Source organism: Psammomys obesus, unplaced genomic scaffold (assembly GCF_907164565.1).
Source record: "Psammomys obesus unplaced genomic scaffold, mPsaObe1.curated_primary_1811, whole genome shotgun sequence".
NCBI lineage: Eukaryota > Metazoa > Chordata > Mammalia > Rodentia > Muridae > Psammomys > Psammomys obesus.
In genome coordinates this window covers 11,597,896-11,619,853 of record NW_026588752.1, presented here as the reverse complement: position 1 = coordinate 11,619,853, position 21,958 = coordinate 11,597,896, and the positions used below count along the sequence as shown (strand labels likewise).

The 21,958-nt window shown below is 42.8% G+C and overlaps 1 protein-coding gene across 1 annotated transcript in view; it reads left to right on the top strand.

The window, feature by feature from the left end:
- The window catches only part of Dock2 (dedicator of cytokinesis 2), a 403,875-nt gene that overhangs the window by 190,751 nt on the left and 191,166 nt on the right, over window positions 1-21,958 (top strand). Inside the window, exon 27 of the mRNA XM_055604610.1 lies at window positions 5,051-5,146. Within this exon, the coding sequence (XP_055460585.1) occupies window positions 5,051-5,146 (96 nt within the window). The remainder of the gene's footprint in view (window positions 1-5,050; window positions 5,147-21,958) is intronic.

The following is a 21,958-nucleotide window of genomic DNA, read 5'->3' as shown; positions in this document are numbered from 1 at the left end:
AGAATTTCTCAGAGAGCTCTGGCAGGGTGGCGGCATTGTATGTAACATATGGATGAAGACCCTGAGGCCCGGAGAGCCAAGGTTATTTAGGTCAGAGACAGACAAAGGGAGAGTATGGCTAGTGGTGACTCTGTAGTCTCTGCAGTGAGATACTGTTTTTTTGCACAGCACTGCTCATAGCACTGAAGACATCTGCAATAGAGTCTTGGAGGGCTGCAGACAGCATCACACTCTGAAACACTGAAAGAGCTTGAACCAGCTGGAAGGGAGCTTGGACAAGAAAGAATCATCCCCAGATAAGTCATTGAAATAGGTGCTGGTCCTGGTGGTTTATATTGGGATCAGAGTAGAGCCCTATATTAAGTAAAGTAAGATATTTAACAGGTTGCCAGATCCCCATGTATAGGCCTTGATATAGAGTGAGACCTCAAACCATGTTAGCTGACAACAATGTCAGAATTAAAACCCATACTTTTCCCCCTTTGACCATATCCTTTGCTGCTGCTGACTCGAGTTCTCCTTTCCCCTAACAGGATAATTCAGTCACAATTCTCAGGAAGTATTGCTCAAATTTTATACAGAAAATGGCAGTCACCCTGTGTTGTGTTAGAGGCAGAAGTGACAGGATCTGGCAGTACTTTATTCTTAAGCGCCACTGCGCTCAGTCCCCTCTATCACTGACTGTTTCTACAGTTTGCTTTCTGAAGCCAGGTGTTGAGCCAGCAAACTCTTCCAGGACAGCATCTAATCCAACTAGGAGGAAAAAGGATAGACTATCAAATTGAACCTCAAATTCATGAAAAAATCATATCTCTGGTGGCCAAAGCATCAGTTTCAGTAATAGCTAGATGATAGCTATTACTATCTCTTCAAAGTTAGGTATTGTGATTCTTCAAGATATGAATGAAAATTGGAAAAGCCTCTTATATAAGAACACAGCCAAGAAAAATGCTAGCCAGCCATATATTACAACTGTGTTTCTGGGCAGAGAATGAATTTATATTCTCTCTTTCCCTCCCTCTCCCTACTCTCTCAACGAGCCTTTAGATTCAATGCCATATATATGATCCTTTATCCTTAATTTTGTCTTTAACCCCAGCCTTTGAGGGTTGGATACAGGGGAGAGAGACAAATTCCTGAAACACTTTGGCCTGAATGAGTGAGCTTTGACTTCAGTGAGAGACTGTCCCAAATAATGAAGTCAAAAGTAAGTGAGGAAACCTCTGGCCTCTGTGGGTACAAGCACATATGTGCATGGGCGTATGCATACACCCATTCCAATGTATACACATAAATACACATTTATACACATCCATATGCATACACACACAAACATATATTTACATATTTATAGACAGACATAGCTAAACTCATACATGCATACACACACAAAGAAATGAGAATTTGTCATGGCTTGCAACTTGGATAAAGTATCATTTATATGTTTAAAATGTTTAAATATTAAGTGTTAACTCTAATGGTCAGAGGGAGCAATGGAAGTATATGTGGGCCTGAGGAGGGGGAGAGTGAAGTATTATTTATCTTTCTGTCCAGATAGTGAACACAAAGTGCCACTTGTCAGGTCCAAGAGAAAGTCTGTGGTGCTTGTTAGCATTCCAAAGTGCTTGCTGGCCTCTAGGCTCTCTCGGCATCCCAAATGCATGTTTCAGAGTCCATGCTGGCATCCTGGCTCTTCTCAGATCTTCTCACTCTGCCCTCTACCACCAAGTTCTCCAACTCACTAGCTCCCCTCTCCCCAGCTTCTCATTCCCTCATAATCTTGCCATTTCAGCAATGTCCTTTCTTGGTCCCTGCTCTCTTTTATCCTCCCTTCTTGGCCCCTCTCTCTCTCACCCTTCTCTCTCTGTCTCCTTTGCCTTCACTCTCTTGGCCTTTCCCGCACACTCTCCCCCATGCCCTGCCATGGCCTGATCCAGTCTGCAGGCCACGTTCAGTTTGCTACTTCTCTCTGTGTTGTGGTCTTTTACAGATGCCACCGGCATCTACCTCATATCGATAGTAAAATCCTTCCCCCTCAGCCATACATCAGACTGGTCATGTCCTCGGTTTATGTAGCCACCAAGTGAGGAAAAAAAGAAAACTATTTCACAATGGAATGGTGTAAGCTTATCATAGGTGACATGCTTGTAAATACTAGAGTCACAGCTAGGACACCTGAAAGAGTATAAAGATTCTGGGATGGAGGAGAGACTCAGGATTTTGTTGTTTTGCTTCAAATGAACTTTTTTTGGAAATTCTGAAAACTACATGCATTTATAGTTTTCCTAAAAATCAATAACAGTCTATAAAGCTATCCACTGTAAGTGTTCATTCAGCATCCCTTGTGTCAATGTAGGATTCTCTGTGTTAAAAAAATATCAGGTTATCTCATTACAAGCTGACATATGTCAGGGCTTTACTTCACTGATAAAACTGGAAACAAGGGGAATAGCAAATGAGCCACCTAAAAGTACATAGGCCTTAGTGCATGGAGAGGTGACTCAATGGTTAAGAGTGCTTCCTGCTTCCCCAGAGGTTCTGTTCCCAGGGTCCATATTGGGTAGATGACTCATGACTATTTGTTACTATAGCTCCAGGGGACCTACCACCCTCTCCTTCTTTCCAGTACACCTGCATACACATTCAGAGAGACACACATAAATAAAAAGAAAATAAATCTTTAGTAAAAGCATATGAGCCCTGATCTTTTGTGAGAGAAGAGACAGAAAATTGCCATCAGATCTCAGACAGGTGACGCTAGCACAGAACAATAAAGCCGTATCCTTTCCAAAGCAAAGAGCCAACACCAAATGCTATCGTTCACTCAGTGACCTCTCACCCCTGTAGAAATCTGTAGCTCTGCAGAGAGATAAACTCTTGGTGTCTAATCAGCTGTGGATGATCTATAAGAACTGCATTTCCCAAGAGAGGCCCATCAGTTATTTTATCAGAAATATTCGATTAAAATGTCATGTTGTCCTCGTTTTGCTTTCTTGTCAGGTTTTGGGGTGGTTTTTCTCTTGCACATTTGTCATAAAAAACAACTAACCTGACTAAACGCTGTTCACCTCCTGCCTGCTCTGACCCAACGGGACACCCCTCTTTAAAGGGGGTACTTACATGAATGAAAGAACAGAATTAAAAAGACACCAGAGGGAGATTTCCCAGTTAAGATTATCAGAGGGGTTGAAAGAAAGAGCAAAGGACACAACCATCCTGCAGCTGGGTTTGGGTTGCAATTCAGTGCCATGTCTGGTTCTCTTACTAAAACTCACCTCAGAGGTGATATAAAGCTCCTGTTGTTGTGGAGAGACTATTTCATGTTTGAAAACAACAAGGGTTTAGGGCGAATCAAAAAGATGGGTTGTCCCTACCTCAGCCCATCTACCTCCAGCTGTCTTTTTCTTCTCACTGGCCTCATACAAGAGAGATCAATTAAAGTCCCTTCCAGATATCATAATTATTAAAAGAAAAAATCACTGCAATTTGCAATGTGTTTATGTTGGGTGGATTAATTTCTTTGCCAGGACCATAATGGGAAGACTGATTTTGTCATTTCAATTACAAGCCAGCATTTAGTTTGGGCCTGGAAGACACTTCTGTTGGGTTAGCCTCCACTTGCCTGGCACTGGAGCAATTAAGAGCAGCTGATTTGTGGCTGCACTTTTACTGCTTAGCACAGGTTTATCATCTTGAAAGTTTTCCATTTGCATATAAGCTATACATTCTTTGGGTGACATTTCCATATCAGCCAGGGTTTATAGTATGCATCACCTCAGACTGCACTTTCTGCTACGTGCAGGGAATCTGCAAGCTTGGCCAGGATGCTGACGCAGACTAAAGGAACGTTGAATCTCAGGATCCACTCAGCACTTGTTGTAAGCGGATGCTTCAAAACTCTGGGGATGGAGTTTACCTCGGTCTCTAGCTGAAAAATCAAATAAGTAACTAAAGTTTTTTTATGTTGGCCATATTCATACATACAGAAGCTGCAACACAGAAGGGAAAAGTGGTTTCCCAAGGTCACCCAGTTCAAATTAGGAGAGGAAGGATACAAAGTCAAGTCCATCTGTTCTCAAAACACTCCCCTAGACAGTCTCCATAGTGTGGACTTTCAGAGCAAATGAATGGAATGTGACAGTTTTGCACTTTAAATACCAAACTTCCAAAAGAGTCTAATTGATGCTCTTTGGACTAAAAAAGAAATGGATATTTTAAAGAAGCCAGGGTCAGGAGTTCTAGAGGAAAGGAGTACTTTTAATATCTATTTTGGTAAGGCAAGAGATGTAGTCCTGAGGGAAAGTACACTGAGTGGAGGCCATTATATAAATTTGATGCAATTGTAAAGGAATGAAGAAAAGATAAAAGAGCAGTGAATACATAGCATTGAGGATATTCTAAAAGAGAAAAGATCAGAAGTCACAAAAGAAGCTAGAAGTTGGTCCATTTGAAAACAGAATATATTCATCTTGACATATGGGCAAGACTAATGAAGCCTCAGCAGCAAGTTGAGATCTGTCCCCCTGTCCTTGTTGCTCCAGGGAGTGTGAGAAAGGGGCAGACTCAGGAGTCAGACTCCTAGAGTCAACTCTCTCCCTGACTTCCTTGCTGGGTAACCCCAAACAAGTGGTTTCACTTTTCTGAGTTTCCATCTGTTCATCTGAATAGTGACGGTCATAATGTTGCTTATCTTGATGAGAAAATGGGTGAAGTGCTTAGCTGAGTACCAGGTGCTTAGTAAGTACTGTAACCATTTAGTGTTTATGTGATGCAAGCTATAGGAAGTGATAAGCCAACAAAAAAAATTGTAGAAATAAAGATGTCAAGAGAGAGCTTTCCTGTCCGTCCTTCCTTTGAGCCTTGGAAGGACATAGGGATGGAGAGTGGAGAACTGAAGTCCAGAGAAAGACTGAGGTCTGTCTGGGCTTGATGGAACCAGAAAATTTGTGAGGTGCATTAGCTATGTTTGGTTCCTACTGTCCATGTCTTTGGAAGGATGAACTGGTCTAGTGTCACAATGATAACAACGGTGTCTCTGGCTGCATTGTAGGCCTTCACCTACGACCACATCCAAGAGATCATGGTCCAGCTGCTTCGCACAGTGAACCGGACAGTCATCACGATGGGCCGTGATCACGCTTTGATTGTGAGTAAACCTTCCTTCCGGTCAAACAACCTTAAACTCTTCAAAGCCTCAGAGTGAAGGTCTTTGTTGAATGTCATCACTGCTTCATTTTAGAATGAAGGATTGTTCTTTTTTGTTTGTTTGTTTTTTGTTTGTTTGTTTGTTTGTTTTTTCCCCCTCATCTGAGTTGGAAGGTCATGAGAGCTAACTCAAGTTGTCAAAATAAAGTATGACATAGGCTGTGTTAGAGTATACCAGCAGGATGGGGGGTCGCTAGTCAACAGAGTAAAGGGAGAAGGTTTTTATAAGTGAATAAGGTAGAATGTTCCAGATACTTGTCTATGTTTTCTTCTGGCCTTGTTCATGTGGTGCTAAGGCCCAGGGTTTCATGGTTTTCTAAATGGCTTTATTGTGTGAGCTCTGCCTATGTTGGGTATCAGGTGGTGCAACCAGCAGTCCATACATCCAGAAATGAGGATTACAGGAGGATTTCTGGTGGTTAGACAAAAGCCAGCATTCCTGGGGAACTTGTAAAATGGGTTCATATCTGCCAAAAGGAGTTATTCCCCTTACCTCTGGCAGAAGGGACCTATGACTCCACTGGCATCCACCTTTGGTTGCAAACCAAACCCCATGCTGGTCTCCAGGCTACCTTTGAGCCTACCCACCAGGACTTGTTTTCCATTTCAAACCTCCTACCCTAGCTTTCTGGCCCTTGTCACTTCCCCAGACTTCCCTCCTCCCAAATACCCTTTATAATGACAAGGATTCCACCTCCCCACAGCTATCCTCCCTCATCTTGCAGATAGTCCTGGCCATGTCTGGTCTGTTTTTTTTTTGTTGTTGTTGTTTTGTTTTGTTTTTTTTTCTCTGCCTTGGACTCTTCCAGATGCTTCTGGATATTTTCTCTCTTTTATCTACAGTAAAAACCTTCCCCTTAACCAAGCCATGGAACAATCATGTCAGCATTTTCTTTGCTGTACTCACTCACATACAGAGGTCAGTGTTAGTATGGGGGTGATTTTTCTGCATAAACACTTTATTCTGAAGCAGGGAAGATTGCTGCTCTATGGTCTGACTGTCTCCCCTCCCAGACCAAGCTAGCAAGCAAGCAAGCAAGCAAACAAACAAACAAACAAAAAACCTATCACTAACACTGTAATCTCTCCCCATCTTGCTTAAATAAGAGCCTAAATTTTGATTCCTTACAGGGAAAGAAAAAAGTTACTAGCAGACAGTAGCACGTCCAGCCATGCTGTTCTTCTGCTCAAACCTATTGGCAGTTTCTCATCTCAGGCAGGAGAAAATTCAAACCACTGCTACCTCCAAGGGCTCACTGCCCCTTCTTCATTCCTTTATGGGTTCCTCCCACACATACACAGAATTCTACTCTATGTCTTCAGGCTGGTTCTCTCCCTAGAGTCAAACTGGCCAAAGGATCACCTAGCCAGAGAGGCTTCCTGGTCCTGATCCCAGTCTGCAGTGCCTAGATTCCTCCATCCACTTCAAATGCTATGACATGGTTCTTTACCTTTCTCAGCAAATCTCCCCTGTGCCTTACTTGGTTACAGTCTTGTTCTAATTGTGAGAATGGGAGTCCAGGAAAGCAATTAAAAAAAAAAAATCCCTGCTGTGTTTCTGAGTCCCACAATAGCACCCAACATAGCTTAATAAATATTGAAAAAGATGTGACTGAATACTTAATTAATTAATTAATTAATGAAATGCACCAAACAGAGATGCTAATGTGTAAAGACCAGTGCTACTCAGCTCAGATTAACGGGTGCCACGCTAGATGGGATCATGACAGTTCACAGAATTCATACTTCCTTGAGGTAAGATAAAAATCATTCCGTAAAGTTTGTGGTGGTTGACCACTCTTGGGCATGGGGCCTGCTTTGAGTGTGCTTGATATACACAGTGACTTTCCATTGGAGAAAACAGGTTTTCCCTTTCCTAGCAGGTATCACTTGCCAATAGTTTCCTGGGTCGGGGCAGGACTTTGTGTCTTTTTCTTCCTTTCAGTGCTGGGATCTGGCTGGCTTGACCGTGTGCTGCCACGGTCTCCATGAGTTCCTATGTGCTCCAGTCCTGTTTCATCCAGGGCACACTGTTTCCCTGCAGTCATCACTACTTCCGGCTCCTACACTCTTTCTACCTCCTCTTCTACACAGTTCTCTGAACCCTGAGGGGTGCGGTGTTGATGGAGACATCTCATTTAGGACCGGGAGCTCCAAAGTCGCTCACTCTCTGTTGGCCAACACAAAACAAACTCCATTGGTTTGGGGGGGAGGGAGGTGGTAGGGGTGGCTTTTGCTTCATTTTGTTTTGTTTCAGCATTTTTTTTTTTGGCTTACTGTTTTGTTTGTTTTGATTTTCTTTTTTTTTTTTTGCGGGGGGGGGGGGGGAGAGAAAGAACCTAAAATTGGGAGGTGGGGAGAATCGGGGAAGGATTGGAAGAGGAAAAAGCATGATCAAAATGTATTAAATGAAAAGCTTTAATTAAGAAATACTGTGTGTGAAACTTCCTAACATTTAAGTACTAACAGATTTTGATTCCCTGATAACTGGACTCAGCTGTCCAAAAGCACAATGGCATCTCTGTTTTACTGCGGTGCGATAGTAGCTGTGGTTGAAGATATTCAATGATAGCCCACTTCGTGGATACAGAGCCCAAGTTACTGACCACTGTTCTAATGGTGGCTGGGGAGACTGTGATCCTTAAAAGGAGCCTTAGTGCCACAGTCCTCCAGGAATTTGGCTCTGACCACACCTGTTTATTTACTCACTATGCCTGTTTACTTACTGTGTGTTAAATACATCTAAAGAAGCAAGGCTAGGCTTGGTGTGTGTGAGACCTGGGGTTCCATCCTCCATCATGCAAAGATAGATAGATGATAGATAGATAGATAGATAGATAGATAGATAGATAGATAGATAGATAGGTAGGTAGGTAGATAGATAGATGATAGATGCATAGCATATAGATGATTGATAGATAATGGATGGGTGGATGGATGGATGGATGGATGGATGGATGGATGGATGGATGGATGGATGGATAGATAGGTAGATAGTAGGTAGGTAGATGAAAACTAAAGATTTGGTGGCACCCACAGAATGCTGCAGTGCTGGGATCTCCTGCCTCCCTGGGCTGCACAGTCTTGTAAACACTCTGTCATTTTTCTCACTTACCATCCTCCTGGTGCCAAAGTACCACCATTTCTTACTGAGTTAGAAGCCTCCTATTCGTGGCTCCCTGAGCGCACCTTAGATAAGCATTTTATGACCTTCCTAATCTTTATTCCTTTTCTTTGGAATGAACCTGAAGGTGATCGTCAATCCATTTGGCTCATTCTGTATATAACAGGCTCTTAACTCCCTGCCTTTCCTTGAGAGCAGCAGTCTGTAGAACAGGCTATGAACTGCAGAAAGCACTAAGTAAGTGGTGTCCGTTGTTATTTTCCTTTCTATCTGATCTGATGTGTCTCTGTTCCCCACCACCCCGCCCTGCATTATCAGCTCTGGAGACTGATGGCAGAATGGGCCTCATTCACTCCTGCTTTTTTGTGGGTCTGTTCTTGGTTGCTTTAGCGTAATGACTGGCCTTTCCAATACATGTTCCTCTTGCTGCTTGGTATGCTCTGCCAGGACATGCCCCTACTCTTCGATGATCAGTGTTTTCCCACTGCCTATAAAGGGCTCATACATATATATTCACATTAGTCTCACCTTTCACAGTCTGCTGTGGCTTCAACTACTCCTTCTTCTAGCTTTCCATCTGACTTGCTGTCTAAATGTCCAGAAAGGTGTGTGGATGGGTATTGCCTGCACATACCCAGTGCTCTTGTCTCTGTTCTGCCTGTGCATCTTGTGTTATCTACCATGCCTTCCTGCGCCTTCTCAGCCTGGTGACCTCTCACCTACCTTTCAAGGTCCAGGATAGACACGTGCCCTTAGAAAGCTTTCCTGCCTGGAAAAAATACTTTACGATGTAACCATCAAACTCATTAGTTTTCATGAGACCTAGCATTTTAGTACAGTCATATGACCACCACAGCAACTCAGTCTGGATCACTTTCTTCCCTACCTCATTATTCATTTCTTGTGGTCATTATTCATTTCTTCCCTACCCGTAAGCAACTTTCTATACTCATTTGCCCCTTTGGGGGACTTCATAAAGTGAAATCATACAAGTTGATTTCTCATGCCTGACTTCTTTCCTGTGCGTGTTCTGCGGTCCATCCATAATTTGGAACATGCTATGCTTTGTCCCTTTTTATTGATGGATAACATTACATTGTATGGACATGATGTTTTCTTACTCATGTACTAGTTGGTGGGTTTGGGGGACTGTCTTCAACTTTGGGCTATTGTAGATTATGCTGCTATGGTATTTACTTATAGGTTTAGTGTAATCATACTGTAATTTCTCTTGAATAGAAATCTAGTAGTGGAATTTATAAGGCAATGGGTTTCTTTCTAGGAAATTGCCCAACTGTGCTTGAGTGGCTGTGCCATGCTACATTCTATAAGCCATGACTGAAGGGTCTGGTCCCTGCATTCTTGCATAGACAAGACTGCAGACTATCAATTCTAATGGATTTAGAACAGGTGTACAGAGACCTTTTCATGTCATCTGCCCTCTATGCTGTTGTTGTTTTGGTTTTGAGTCATATTTTGTTTTTGAGCTAGCCCTACCTTCTCTGTTTCACCATAAGATATTTGAGAGGTTGTGCCTGCCTGTCCAGCAGTTAGTACATCTTCACACAGTTGCTGTGAGACATTTGCTTATGTATCATCATGTTCACATACCCAGAGAGTACTCATGCATTTCTTTGGCTTCTTGTGAGAACCTGTGGTATCCTTAGAAGGGGCTCAGATGTTGCTTCTCTCCTGCATTGTAAGAGCCCTAAGGGAAGGGACTGTGCTGCACTTGTCCTTTTAGCCATAGCAGAATGCCTTGTAAAGAATAAGTATTCAGTACATACTCAGTCAGCAAATAAACTGACAAATGAATGAAATGTTCCCTGGAAAGGCAGGAGAGGCATACTATGTACTTCCCCAGACTGTCTTTTCTATTAGCCAAGTGTGCTCTTTCAATAACAAGTGCCCACATTTTAGGGAGTAAGGTATGGTGGTGTGAGGAACGTAAGGTTGACCCGTTCCAAATTTCTCTGTCCTTTGGTCTGGCCCCAGATCCTTGTGGAGGTGCTATTGCAAGCTAGTTTTAGTCTTCGTAACTCTCATTTGCTGATTTAACGACAATGAGGAGAGAATGGAATAGAGAACAATAAGAAATCGAAAGAAAACCCAAAAGGAGTTTGGTTATGACAGCTCCATTTTCACAAAAGGGCCTGTCTAGCAATTCCAAGAATAGAAAGACCTCCTTCAAAATAGAGAAAATGATGTTGGAAAGTAATTACTCAGGGGTCAGAGGTCCCTGTCTTAGTGCCCAAGGCCCCAATTTAATTTTAAATTGAGATTTGACAAGGAAGAAATATTCCCATTCCACCCTTCATTTTTAATTTTCCAGGCATGATTTTTATTGGTTAGTTTGCATTGCTTGGGAATATTAAACAATCAATATTTTTGACACACTCCATTCATGTCTAGGGCTTCTGAAATTCCAAACAAGACCTTGATTAGGGAGGGTAGGTGGCGAGGGCAGCATGCCTCTTTCCAGGGGTCAGACATTGGGTCCTTTGACTCAGCACATTGTAATTATCATTCGCTAGAGACGGCCACTCCTGATTTCTGTAAATCACCTACATGAACAATGGATTGTTGGCGATGACAAATGAACAAAGAAAAGTTTATAGAAATGACAGTCAAGGACTCAGAAGGCCTGATGCATCTGCATTTCTTTTTGCCACATTCTGATTTGACAGAAAATAGACTGTTGACATGAATTACCAAAGAGCTTGACTTTGATGGTGAGAGGGTGGCTTGGTTTGGAGAAAGGGACATTTGACTTAGGGAGACAAGGAAATGAGCTCCATACTCTCTCTGCAGAGTATTAGCAAATTGTAGCAGTATCTTCACATCTTTAAACCTTGGTTTTGTTTCCCTAGCCTCTGAATCAGGGTCTGTGCTGCCCATGCCTATTCTTGTTGGTTGGTAATGTCTGCCTGAAATACTGTCTTGAGAATTATAGGAGCTCCTTGTTGACTCAGTGGGAAGAACTAAATTGATTAGTGATGTCTGTCATAGCATGAAATTGGTAAACAGTGATATACAAATGATATTTGTAAATATATTCAGTCAGTGTGTACATTGGCCTCAACTATTGGTGTTTCTGTTCTGGCTAGTCGAAAAGTGTTTATGTAGCCAATATTCTCTTCTGTGTCTCTTCTATGAAGGCTGATGTAAGATAAATTGCAAAAACAAACAAACAAAAAAACCCCACATAATCTTGAAGACACATTTTACATAGTAACTATTCCTATGTGAAATGCGGTGTGTTTGTATCTAATATACAATAATACACAATGTGTATCTTGATTTTCTGTGGCCATACAACAGAGAAGACGCTACTGCCTGTATTGTGACATCAAGTGTTACCGTTCAGAGATCTTAGCACATACAAGAAAGTTTGACCCTGTGGTATATGAAACCTATCTTGAGTTCTCAGACACAGGTAATTACCATTCTTTTCAAGGTTAGAATAGCTACTGTGAGTCAGAGGATGGAAGTGACAGATTCCAAAGTCACATAGCTAGAGACAGTGAGACAGGATGTGACTAGTGTCACCAGAGTTTCTTTCCAAGGGAGACATTATCCCACCTGAGGGTTTCAGAGCAAGGTACACTTGCAGGCCTGTTTATTCCAGAGAGGGCTGATCCCTCTCCCTACCTCACCCAGGCTGGGAATAGTCATCCCACAGCAAGAAGCAAGCAGAGAACACGCTTGCTGCCAGGAGTTCTCAGAAGGAAAGCGATCTGGTAATTTTGTTGAAATTGGGATCTAGCTTTTTATTTCGGGTAGTTAAAATAAGCCTCTGGGTGATATATTTTGGGCCTAATTACCCCGCTTTTCACAGAGGAGTCTGTAGAGTGATTAAATAAAGGTAACTGCAGTTGGCATTCAGAGCGGTTTGTTAAAAGGGAACCAAAGGGGAAAATCTGGAAGTTACCCCCACTCTACTGCCTCATGTAACAGGATCCCCGGGAAACCTATGTCACGTCACCAGAGCCTAAGCTCTGGCTTCACATTCTATTCATTCTTATGGTGCTGTGTGGGAACTCCTCCCGCAGAAGATAAGCCAGGGACTCTGAGTCTTGCTCAGAGCCACAGTAAGACCCTTGGTGACACACGCTCCCACCTCCAGCCCATTGTCCTCGGAGAATATGTGTGTGACTCCCACCTAGACCTTCACTCAGCAACCCAGCACCTTGTTAAAATATAGTGTTTACAAAGCTTCGTCACTTACTGAGCAGAAAATCATATGGCAGGCAAACATCTCTCACTCCACCTGGCTGGCATCAGTTACTTCTGTTGTATAGTTGACAGTTGAAGCACAAAGAGGTTTTATAATTTGCCTGTAAGTGCACAGCATCCGAATAGTGGAGGAGCTAAAATCTGAAACCAGGAATGACTGTTTCAGAATCGCAGCTCGGAAATGGTGGGTTGTATCCTTACCCTGTTAGCCTCTCCAGGAATGTGTTAAAATGGCATCTGCCATTTTAAAGGTTCTTTATGAGCATTTTGAACTCACAGCTGCCATTCTGCCTCGACTGGAAACTAATGAGGTAGCCCCATGGGATGGCTTTTCAGAATCCTTCGGAAAGGCTTAGAATTTGGGGTAGATTTGGATGACAAAGACATACATAGAGATAGTCTCTGCAATTCTGGCAATTAAATCTCAGAACTAACACTAGGAAAAAAGACCGTTTTGTTTATTCAAATGTTTATTTTATTTACTGGGACAGAAAGGAATAGCCATCCAGCTTAGCAGTTAGAGGAAGTGGCTGGGGTGAGATTCTTAAGCACTGGTGGTGATGGTGGTAGAGGGGAGCTCTTCCTTCACTCACCAGCTGCCCATCCAGTCCTTGAAGACCTCCTCAATGGAAAATGTTTCTGAGCTGGGGTGGAATCACTGTCTTTCTCTTTGCTGCTTTTGCTACATCTCCCAAAAGCACACATGACCTCCCAGCTTGTCCTTTCCAGTTCTAGTCTTCATCCAAAGGGTTCCACCAAAGAACTTTCTAGATGAGAAAGTGTCTGTGACCCCACAACGATAACAAATGGAGGCCCAGCTGAGTAGACCCTCTGAAAACTCAGTGTCTATCTGAGCCAGTGTTTCCCCCTCCCCCTTCTATCAGTCCAGTGTAATATCTCCTCCATTACCCATAGATGCTCCCTTTCTTTGAGTTCTACTGGCCAGCCCTCCTCCCCCTTTTATTTGACAGACCATCTAGTTGTCTACCTAGAACTCTTCTTCTTCCTTTGTGTCTCTGCTAGAGAGAGAGATACCTTGACCTACATCCACTCACTCCATTTAGATACCCTGCTGATGCATCCATCACAGTGTTGTACGAGTATTCTCCCTGGTACCCTACAGCAAAGCTTACAATGTTCTCTACCCTATCTTTAGGAAATGCTTTGGCCCTGGCCTGTGGATACCAATAAGCATCCTTTCAATGAAAAAGAAAAATTCTCTGGTTTGTTTTCATGTACATACAAGCTACCATTCTTTTACCTGGTACTCCAGTGTCACTGTTTTTCCCTTATGGTATGGTTAGGCCAGGAGACTCGGGATAGAATGGGCAATGCTCTGAAGTAAGGACTTTATGGGAGAGGAATGAGAAGGGAGACGCACGTGTGGATGGGAATAGCCATGCACACTGATGGAACACTTGTATTGGACCATGCATGATGAGAAGATAATAAAATTTAATCAAAGTTGTCCGCTAAAAATGAATGTTCTCTCTTACAGAGGATACACTGCCTAGGCACTACAGGCCTAGCAAGGAGGAAATTGGAACGTATATTGTAGTCAGCTCTGCCAGCCTCAAAGCCCACAGTGGTAAACATTTCACTGTGTGTGTTTAAGAAATAGGTTTCCTGACTTAAAGTCCTCTAATTAAGAAGTTTCCTAAAATGCAGAATGTGAGCATATCCATTTATGTGTATGTATGTGTGTGTGTGTGTGTGTGTGTGTGTGTGTGTATAGGAATTTTTATGATTAGGTATGTATGTTTATTAGGCGGAGATGAGCAAGAAAGTTGTTATAAGAAAATACTAAAAATTATGCATGGGACCTGACTTCAGGTTGGTAACCCAAAGGTGGCTTCCTTAGCTCAGGGTAGTTCCGTTGGTGGTGTTGGGGAGTGGCACAGGTCCTATGCTGGGAACAGAGTGCTCTGATATGAAGTCTCATAATTGCATATTAGGGAATAATTGGGCCTATAGAAGCACTCATGCGCACACAGACATGCACAGAGACATACACAGACACATAATCTTTCAACTTTCAAGGGGGCCACTGCATATAGGACAGGAGTCATGTATCAAGGTTGACATCAAAGAACTGAGTTCGGGTCTTGAATACTATGAAAACTTTAGGTGGGTGGATTGGAAACAGCGGGGAACTCAAAGTGGGTGCTAGGTGGGCGTAGGACTCTTTGCCTTGTCTTGTCTTATGGTCTTCTGTTTTTCAAGCATCGTTTTTGGTGACCTGTAGTGTTGCAATTCCATTATTTTCACACCATACTGGGATTTTCTTTTTTCCTGTCTGTGCTTCCTCGTAGGCTGTGATTCCTGCGGGAAGGAATTGTGTCCTAGTATCTTTGGGGTTCCCACTGTCAAGGATTTTAAGTGTAGCAGATGCTCAGTCCAACCTCAGAGAGTGGATTAATGGAAAGAACAAACCTTTTCAAAGGACAAGCAGATGATGAATTTCTTTTTAAAGTTCTGATTTTAAAAATAGGTGAGAGAAGGCCTGTTTTATGCCAGGCTTCCCTTTAAGGATCTTCTATATATATAAAATTCCACAATTCTGCCTTAGCCCTGTGAAAGAATTCTTTTTGACAGATTGGAGAAGAGCCTGGTTCATCCTCAGAACCATCTTTCTGATCCCAAATCAGCCTCAAAGATGGGAAATCAATGGGAAAGGATTCATCAGCATGCCTTCTCCCTGGTCAGTCCACAGAGCTGCCCATGCAGGGACAATGCCCCTGTTTGGTAAACTGCTGCTGCTACTACCACCACCAAGGATCTTTCATATTTGATCAAGAACTGTTGCCTGAAGGTTTTGCAGAGCAGGTCAGCCTGGGATCTGGGGAAACCAGTATCCCAGTAGAATTATTGCTGGACACACCAGGGCTGCAGCTGTCAGCACCAGGAGAGAGAAATACACACAGAAAATTTGGGAATCATTCAGCAAATGCTGGGAAACATACCGTTACATCATCAAATTTTAACAAAATTACCTCCAAATAGCCTAGTGCCTTTTGGCTTCTGTGAGTGGAGCTATGCAAATCTGATTTGGGGCAAGTATTTTTAAGTGTGTTCTTAAAGATAAGATTCTGCAGAATCTCATGTCCTGTTTCCTGGCACTGGGGCCAGTCTTTAGAACAGAATGTCTGCCCTTGGCCTTGGCTGACCATCATCTTAGCCAGCATAGCTTTCAAAGGGCAGTGAAGCAAGCTGTGGAGTCTGAAGGGATCTGACAGGTAGGAAACTAACACCTTCCTTTCCCAAGGAATGAGGAGACTGTTTAATGATCCTGGGTCCTGAGTTTCTTCATTTGTAAAAATCAGCCATTTGTAAAAATCTTCTTCTTCTTCTTCTTCTTCTTCTTCTTCTTCTTCTTCTTCTTCCTCCTCCTCCTCCTCCTCCTCCTCCTCCTCCTCCTCCTCTTCTTCTTCCTCTTCTTCTTCATCGTCTTCATCTTTAAAATTACATTATGTATGTCTTGTATTTATATGTGTACATATGCATGAGCATATGCTATGCTACATGTGTAATCACAGAATCACATGTAGTAATCTATGTGAGTTCGAGTAAGACTCACAGCAGAAGAGATCCAGATGGGTAGACTTGGTGGCAAGCACCTTTAAACCCAGAGCCATTTTGCTGGTCCTCTTTTTGTTTTGTTTGTTTGTTTGTTTGTTTGTTTGTTTTGTTTTTTCATGCTTAAGTTCTTTTTCCTGACTTGAAATGGCAACAGGCTCAGGGGGTTTCCTAGCCCTTTTTTGGGATGTTCACTGGACATGTAAGTTGCAGGATGTGTCCATCAGCTCTGCATTACTATAACAAAGTGCCTTAAGCAGCATAACTATAAAATAAGAAAAGGTTTAAATAGCCTATGTTCTGAAGGATCTAAGGCCCAGCGCCCCTATTCTCTCACTCATTACATGAGACCTAAGGGCAATGGGTAGATGGCTCTGATAAGGACAAATGCTTCAGCAAGTGCCCATACCCCAAGCGAGAAAATACAGTTGGGAGGCACTGAACCCAAGACTTTAAAACAATCCTCTCATGAATGCTACTAAGGAAGCCATTAAGAACTACCTGCTAATGGCATGTCCCCAGTCACCTAAGGAGGACTCCCCATGGAGAAAGATCAGACTGTTGGAACAGCTCTGTCCCTGTTGCCCCTCCCAGGACATAGCTCTTCTTGAGTTACTTGAAGGAATTAATTCCCTCAAGTGGTCCTTTAAGATCAGGACACACTTTTCTAGACTTGTTGCCAAAATTATTCAGGGGTGCCATTTAGTCTTTAAGTGGCCTCTGCCAGGGTTTTCTCAAATAACCAATAATATTCTGTGACTCATTGAGGAGGGAGAACCATGGGATCAGAGCAATATGAAAGTCATCAAGGGGGCTGAGCTCAGGCAGAAAGAAATTCAGTCCCTCCCCAGACCCTATGGCCTCACAGAGGCTGGACCCAGGCACTAACCTGGTTATGTTCCACATTTTTTGGAGTTAGAAGCACTCTGAAATAACTTCATTTTCTTTTTATGATCAGAAAACCTCAAATACCATTTCCTTAAAAATAGAAATTACATAGAAAGCCCAGCTTCCTGAAGCCCCTTCTTGTGTATAATCTCCCATCTAAAAGCATTGCAAACCGGAGAGCCCAGGGCTTCATTTGAAAGGTAGGGGTGTGGGGTGGGCTGCAGGCAAGATCTGGCCCTGTCTGTCTATCTTCCCCGGCTTTTCCTCTCAGTCTTCTCATAGCCCATCTTCTCCTAATTCGCTCAACAAACCTTAGAACACATTTACGGCATCTTGTATGATGTGGGAAGCCAATGGAGGTTCCCAGAGATAGAGTGACAATTCCTATCTCCACGGACATTGCTTCCTGGTAGAGATGAGGGTGAGAGGTTGATGAAAGAAATCCCAATGTAACATGAAAGTGACAGCCCTGTGCAGTGCTGTGAGCACTTGGGATAGATTGACTAACACCAGAGCAGGGATGGGAGATGATGAGAAAGTTACAGGGAGGAGATGATGTTTAATTTGGTGCTTGCTGTTGTCAGGGAGGTTTTAAGAGCCCTGGCTCCCAAGTTTGTCAGACATAACAAGGACTTTATCCTCCAACCCCCACTCCCACCCTCCATATTTTGGACTTTGACAAATTGCTCCCTTCTCCTTAAGCCTCCATCCATTCTGCTGGAAAGTGGCAGTCGCCGTAAATCCCCTGTGGGAAATGTTTGAGGAGCGAATGCGGTGAGAGCGGTGAAGTGCTGGTAATCATGCACTGTCACTTCAAGGAAACAGAGAAGCGTATTATTACTGGGTTTTTGTTGTTGTCTGGTCAGTTAGTTTTGATTTCCTTTAATGTGGAGTCTCATTTTGTAGCCCAGACTGGCCTTGAACTTGTTCTCTTCCTGTCTTGGTCTCATAGTTCCTGAGATTTCAGGCGCCGACCCGTATCTACACTATTAATATGACACTGCAAACCCCATCTTTTGTTCTTCCTCAAAGTGCAAATTACTCCCTGTGATAGATGGGTGATGGATGGTGTCCCAGGCAGTGGGAAGAGAAGATGCAACCAGAGATATTTAGCATCCTCTGACTTCTTTCAGTGGTGATGAGATAGGAAGGGGCAAGGAGCTAACAAGAGGTTGGAGTTAGGGGGTAAAAGTTAGGGGGTGGTGGTTGAGGTTAGGGTTAGCTTAGAATCCAGTTATGAGCCTTGTTTGCCATGGAAGTGAGCATCTGTGCTCTGAGGTGATGGTGGGGTATAGTTAGGGAGACAAGAATCAAGGATGATTTGGCCAACCATCTATCTCAAAAGGCTCACTGAAGGAGTTTACCCCGTGGTGGAAGGAGGAGCAGGATGATGGACAGAATCCCAGGAGTGTTTACATCCTCCTCTTCAGATCAAAGGAGAGTGGTGTGACATCTAGATAGAGCAAACCTGGGAGGGACCTCTACTTCTGTGGAGCCGCCCTCATTAAACCATATGCCCTGTGAGATCAGGGTTGTATGTGTAGTTTCTCAGTGTCTTTGGCAGTAGGCAAGACACAGAAAAGAGGCTCAGAAACTATGCACGGATGATGGACTAAGGTTCATCTGTTTCTTCAGACCCCAGCGGTACCTATTAGTAGAGAACAGACGGAGATCTAACCCTGCATATCGTATTCAGGGCAGCAGTCTGAATTTATAATTGTTGACAGTTTGAGTTGCATTTTGATTTTACTCTCTTTAATCCTCAAATCTAAACCACTGAAGATATAATATTCTGTATCTGAAAAAAATGCAAACAGAAAACAATGACAACAAATAACTCCAAGACCCTTCTGCCATTTGTCTATGATTTCTGTCTAGGGTGGGGTGGGGTTCAATTATTTGGTGTGCTCAGTGGCGAGTCTGTGGTAAATATTCCAGCAATTGAAATACCTCATTGGGTTTGGTACCTGTGAGAGAAGGCTGCTTTGTTAGCATAACCAGATGTCATAATATTGAGTGTGCTGCCTGGGCAACCGGGCTGGTGCGCCAAGTAGAGGTCACTGGGCTAGAGAATGGTCTAAAAAATGTATATTCAGGTTCTGTCAGGAAGAAAAATAATGGGTTTCATTTGAATGAAATTTAACATACTTATGGATTTTGAAATTTTTTTGAAAGCCTTTTATGATAATAAAGCTTTTATTTGTTTGGGAGCAAATAATCCTTTGGTGTGATGTTATTATTGTCTTTTTACTTTAATCCTGGTTGAAGCCACAGCAAAAATTCTTCATTCAAAATGCTCCTTGAGTAGACAGCCCCTGTCTGTTTTAAATTGCATTGTGTCTGAAATGGGCTAGGTCACATGTAATAAATGCTGGCATTTTAATAGAAACATTACAGCAAAAATAGTTAACAATCTGCTTTAATTTCAAAACTCATTTTCTTCCTCACACAGTTGGGCAGTATCTTAGTAAAAATGTGCAGAATGCATTGGGATTTAATTATGATGGCAATTTGTTCTGAAACAAGGTTAAGTAGGGCTGTCAATAAAGGTGCAGGGTGAGGACAGTTGTGTCCTGAAAGCCAGGCTGACCAAAGAAGAGTTGAAGGCCTTGGGCAGTGTTTTGGGGTATTTTTTTTTTTCTGTCGTTGTTATTGTTGTTAAAGCTTCCAATTCTGTGGATGTTGATACAGAGGCTGGGTGCCAGCAGTGTGTCATCCCTTGCAAGTGCCCATCCCTCAGGCAGGGGGAAAACAGGGGTTGAGAGTGAGTATCTCCTTCACTTCCATTTACTGCTTAACTTATTCCTTCACCATCTAAGCCCCACTGTGCTGAGTGCTGGGCATACATAGGCAGCGGACAATAAGCAGGACTCCTGCCTCAGGAAAATTATAGAGACAAATACACTCACTATAGAATGATGGAAATATATGTTCAAGGACTGTGTGTCATGGACTCTGAGGGCAAGGTCCCTGGTGAAAGTAAATGATAAAGAAAGACATCTGCTGTGGTTTGTGGTCATGGTAGTGGTTGGGAAGGATAGCCTTACCTACCATGGTCAGGGAGGGGTGCGGTGTGGAAGGAAGAAAGGTTCTCACACAGCCCTCAGGGAATATTACTGTGGTGGGCAAGAAGAATGGGGTGGTAAAAAAAAGACATGGTCACTAGGTATTTGGGCTGTCAGTTGGTTTAAGGGAGATGGGAGGAAATTGAAATGGAAGTACTCAAAAGGCTGATTATGGTCATTACATTGGCCAAATGTGGATCATAGCAAACAGTTGGCATTGACTTTTGGAGGTGTGCCCCAGCCTCAGCCTTTTCCTGTTTGATGGGAGTAACAATCATAAAACATCACTGTGGCTTGGAACTTAAAAGCAGACATATTTTCGGCATCTGTTAAGTTGCCCGGAGTGATCTAAACTTAGATCCTTTTCGAGTGAAGATCATGCTGGGGAAACTGCTCAGCTGACAAGGGTAAGAATGGACTTCAAGTCCAACCTTGGTGGTGGCTGGAATGGGGCAGCTCCTCACACACTGCACACTAACATTGGTGCTCCCAGGACCCATTTCCCCATTACTAGCTGAGCTGGGCAAATCATCCAGTTATACCTAGCTGCCTCACACTGCATACAGGAGGGCTTGGCCCTCAAAGGCTTTTCCCTTTTCCACTTTTGGGAATTTAATGCTATGCTACAACAATCCTTTTTTTTTTTTTTTTTTTAACCTAGAATGCTACACTAGGTACTATTGGCCCATGTGTTCCTCTGAGCCATCAAACACTACTTAGCATATATTGTCCAGCTTGCTGAGGTTTTGATAAGCCAGAATCAGTTACTTCCTGGCCCTGGGAGGAACTTCAACCTGCATCTGACACCAACTGCTGCCTCATGGAAACACCTGCCCTTCTCCCTCCCAATTTGCTTCAATGAGCAAAGGAATGAATGTTTATTTACTGGGTGCCTGCTGTGTACCCTACACTGTGTTTAAAGCTTCCTTCAGTTAATTGACAACTGTTCTCTTAAAATGGGGGTTCTGGTTCATAAGACACGAGATCAAAAGCTCAGTTGATGAGATCACTCAGGAAAATGAGTGCTGTCAAACCCCAAACTTCTGATTCCATGTCCAGGGTGTTTGCTTTGTTTTCATTTCCTCTAAGTTGATATTTTCCAGAGTGGGAGGCTCATCCTCCAGACAGAAACAAGACTTCAGTGACACAGCAGAGCAAATGCTGACTCACTTCATGAGTGAGTTCTTTTCATTTCTCTCTCTCTCTCTCTCTCTCTCTCTCTCTCTCTCTCTCTTTCTGACTAGTCAAAGAGAAAATGGGTTTGGTGTTAATGTGCCACTATTAGAACATTTTAGATATTTGCAAATACCTTTTCCACAAATAAACTGGTCTCATGCTTAGATCCCTCAATTTTCAAAAGTGGGAACTCATTCGAATTTAACCAAACAATTTTCTCAATACTAATTTTCCCAGTATTGATGGTACAAAGGTATCTTTTAAGTTAAACTGCTCATTAGAACGTAATTAAAGGAAAATATTAACCAAGCTGGAGTCGGGTGTCTGTGCATACAGGTAAACCTTGAATGAGACATGAAAGCAGCTGGGAATGGTTCCTCCCCTATGGTCAGAACACAAAGCTTCCATGATTGCTGTCCCAGGCATTTATGGATCTGTTTTTGTTTATAAACAAATAAGTTAAGCATCATAACTAGCTTTGTCTTTGGGGCGGCCAAGAGTTTGCTGTTGTTGTTTTGTTTCCACAACTCAACTCAACCCAAGCTAATAACGGAGTCTTAAGACCTAGAAAAAATACTTAAGTTTATTGCAAAAGATAATATCCCATTTAAAACAGTTTAGAAATTTACAAAACCTTACAGTGATACATTGTCTTCAAGAAGGCGCTCTACAGATGAGCTGGTATTAA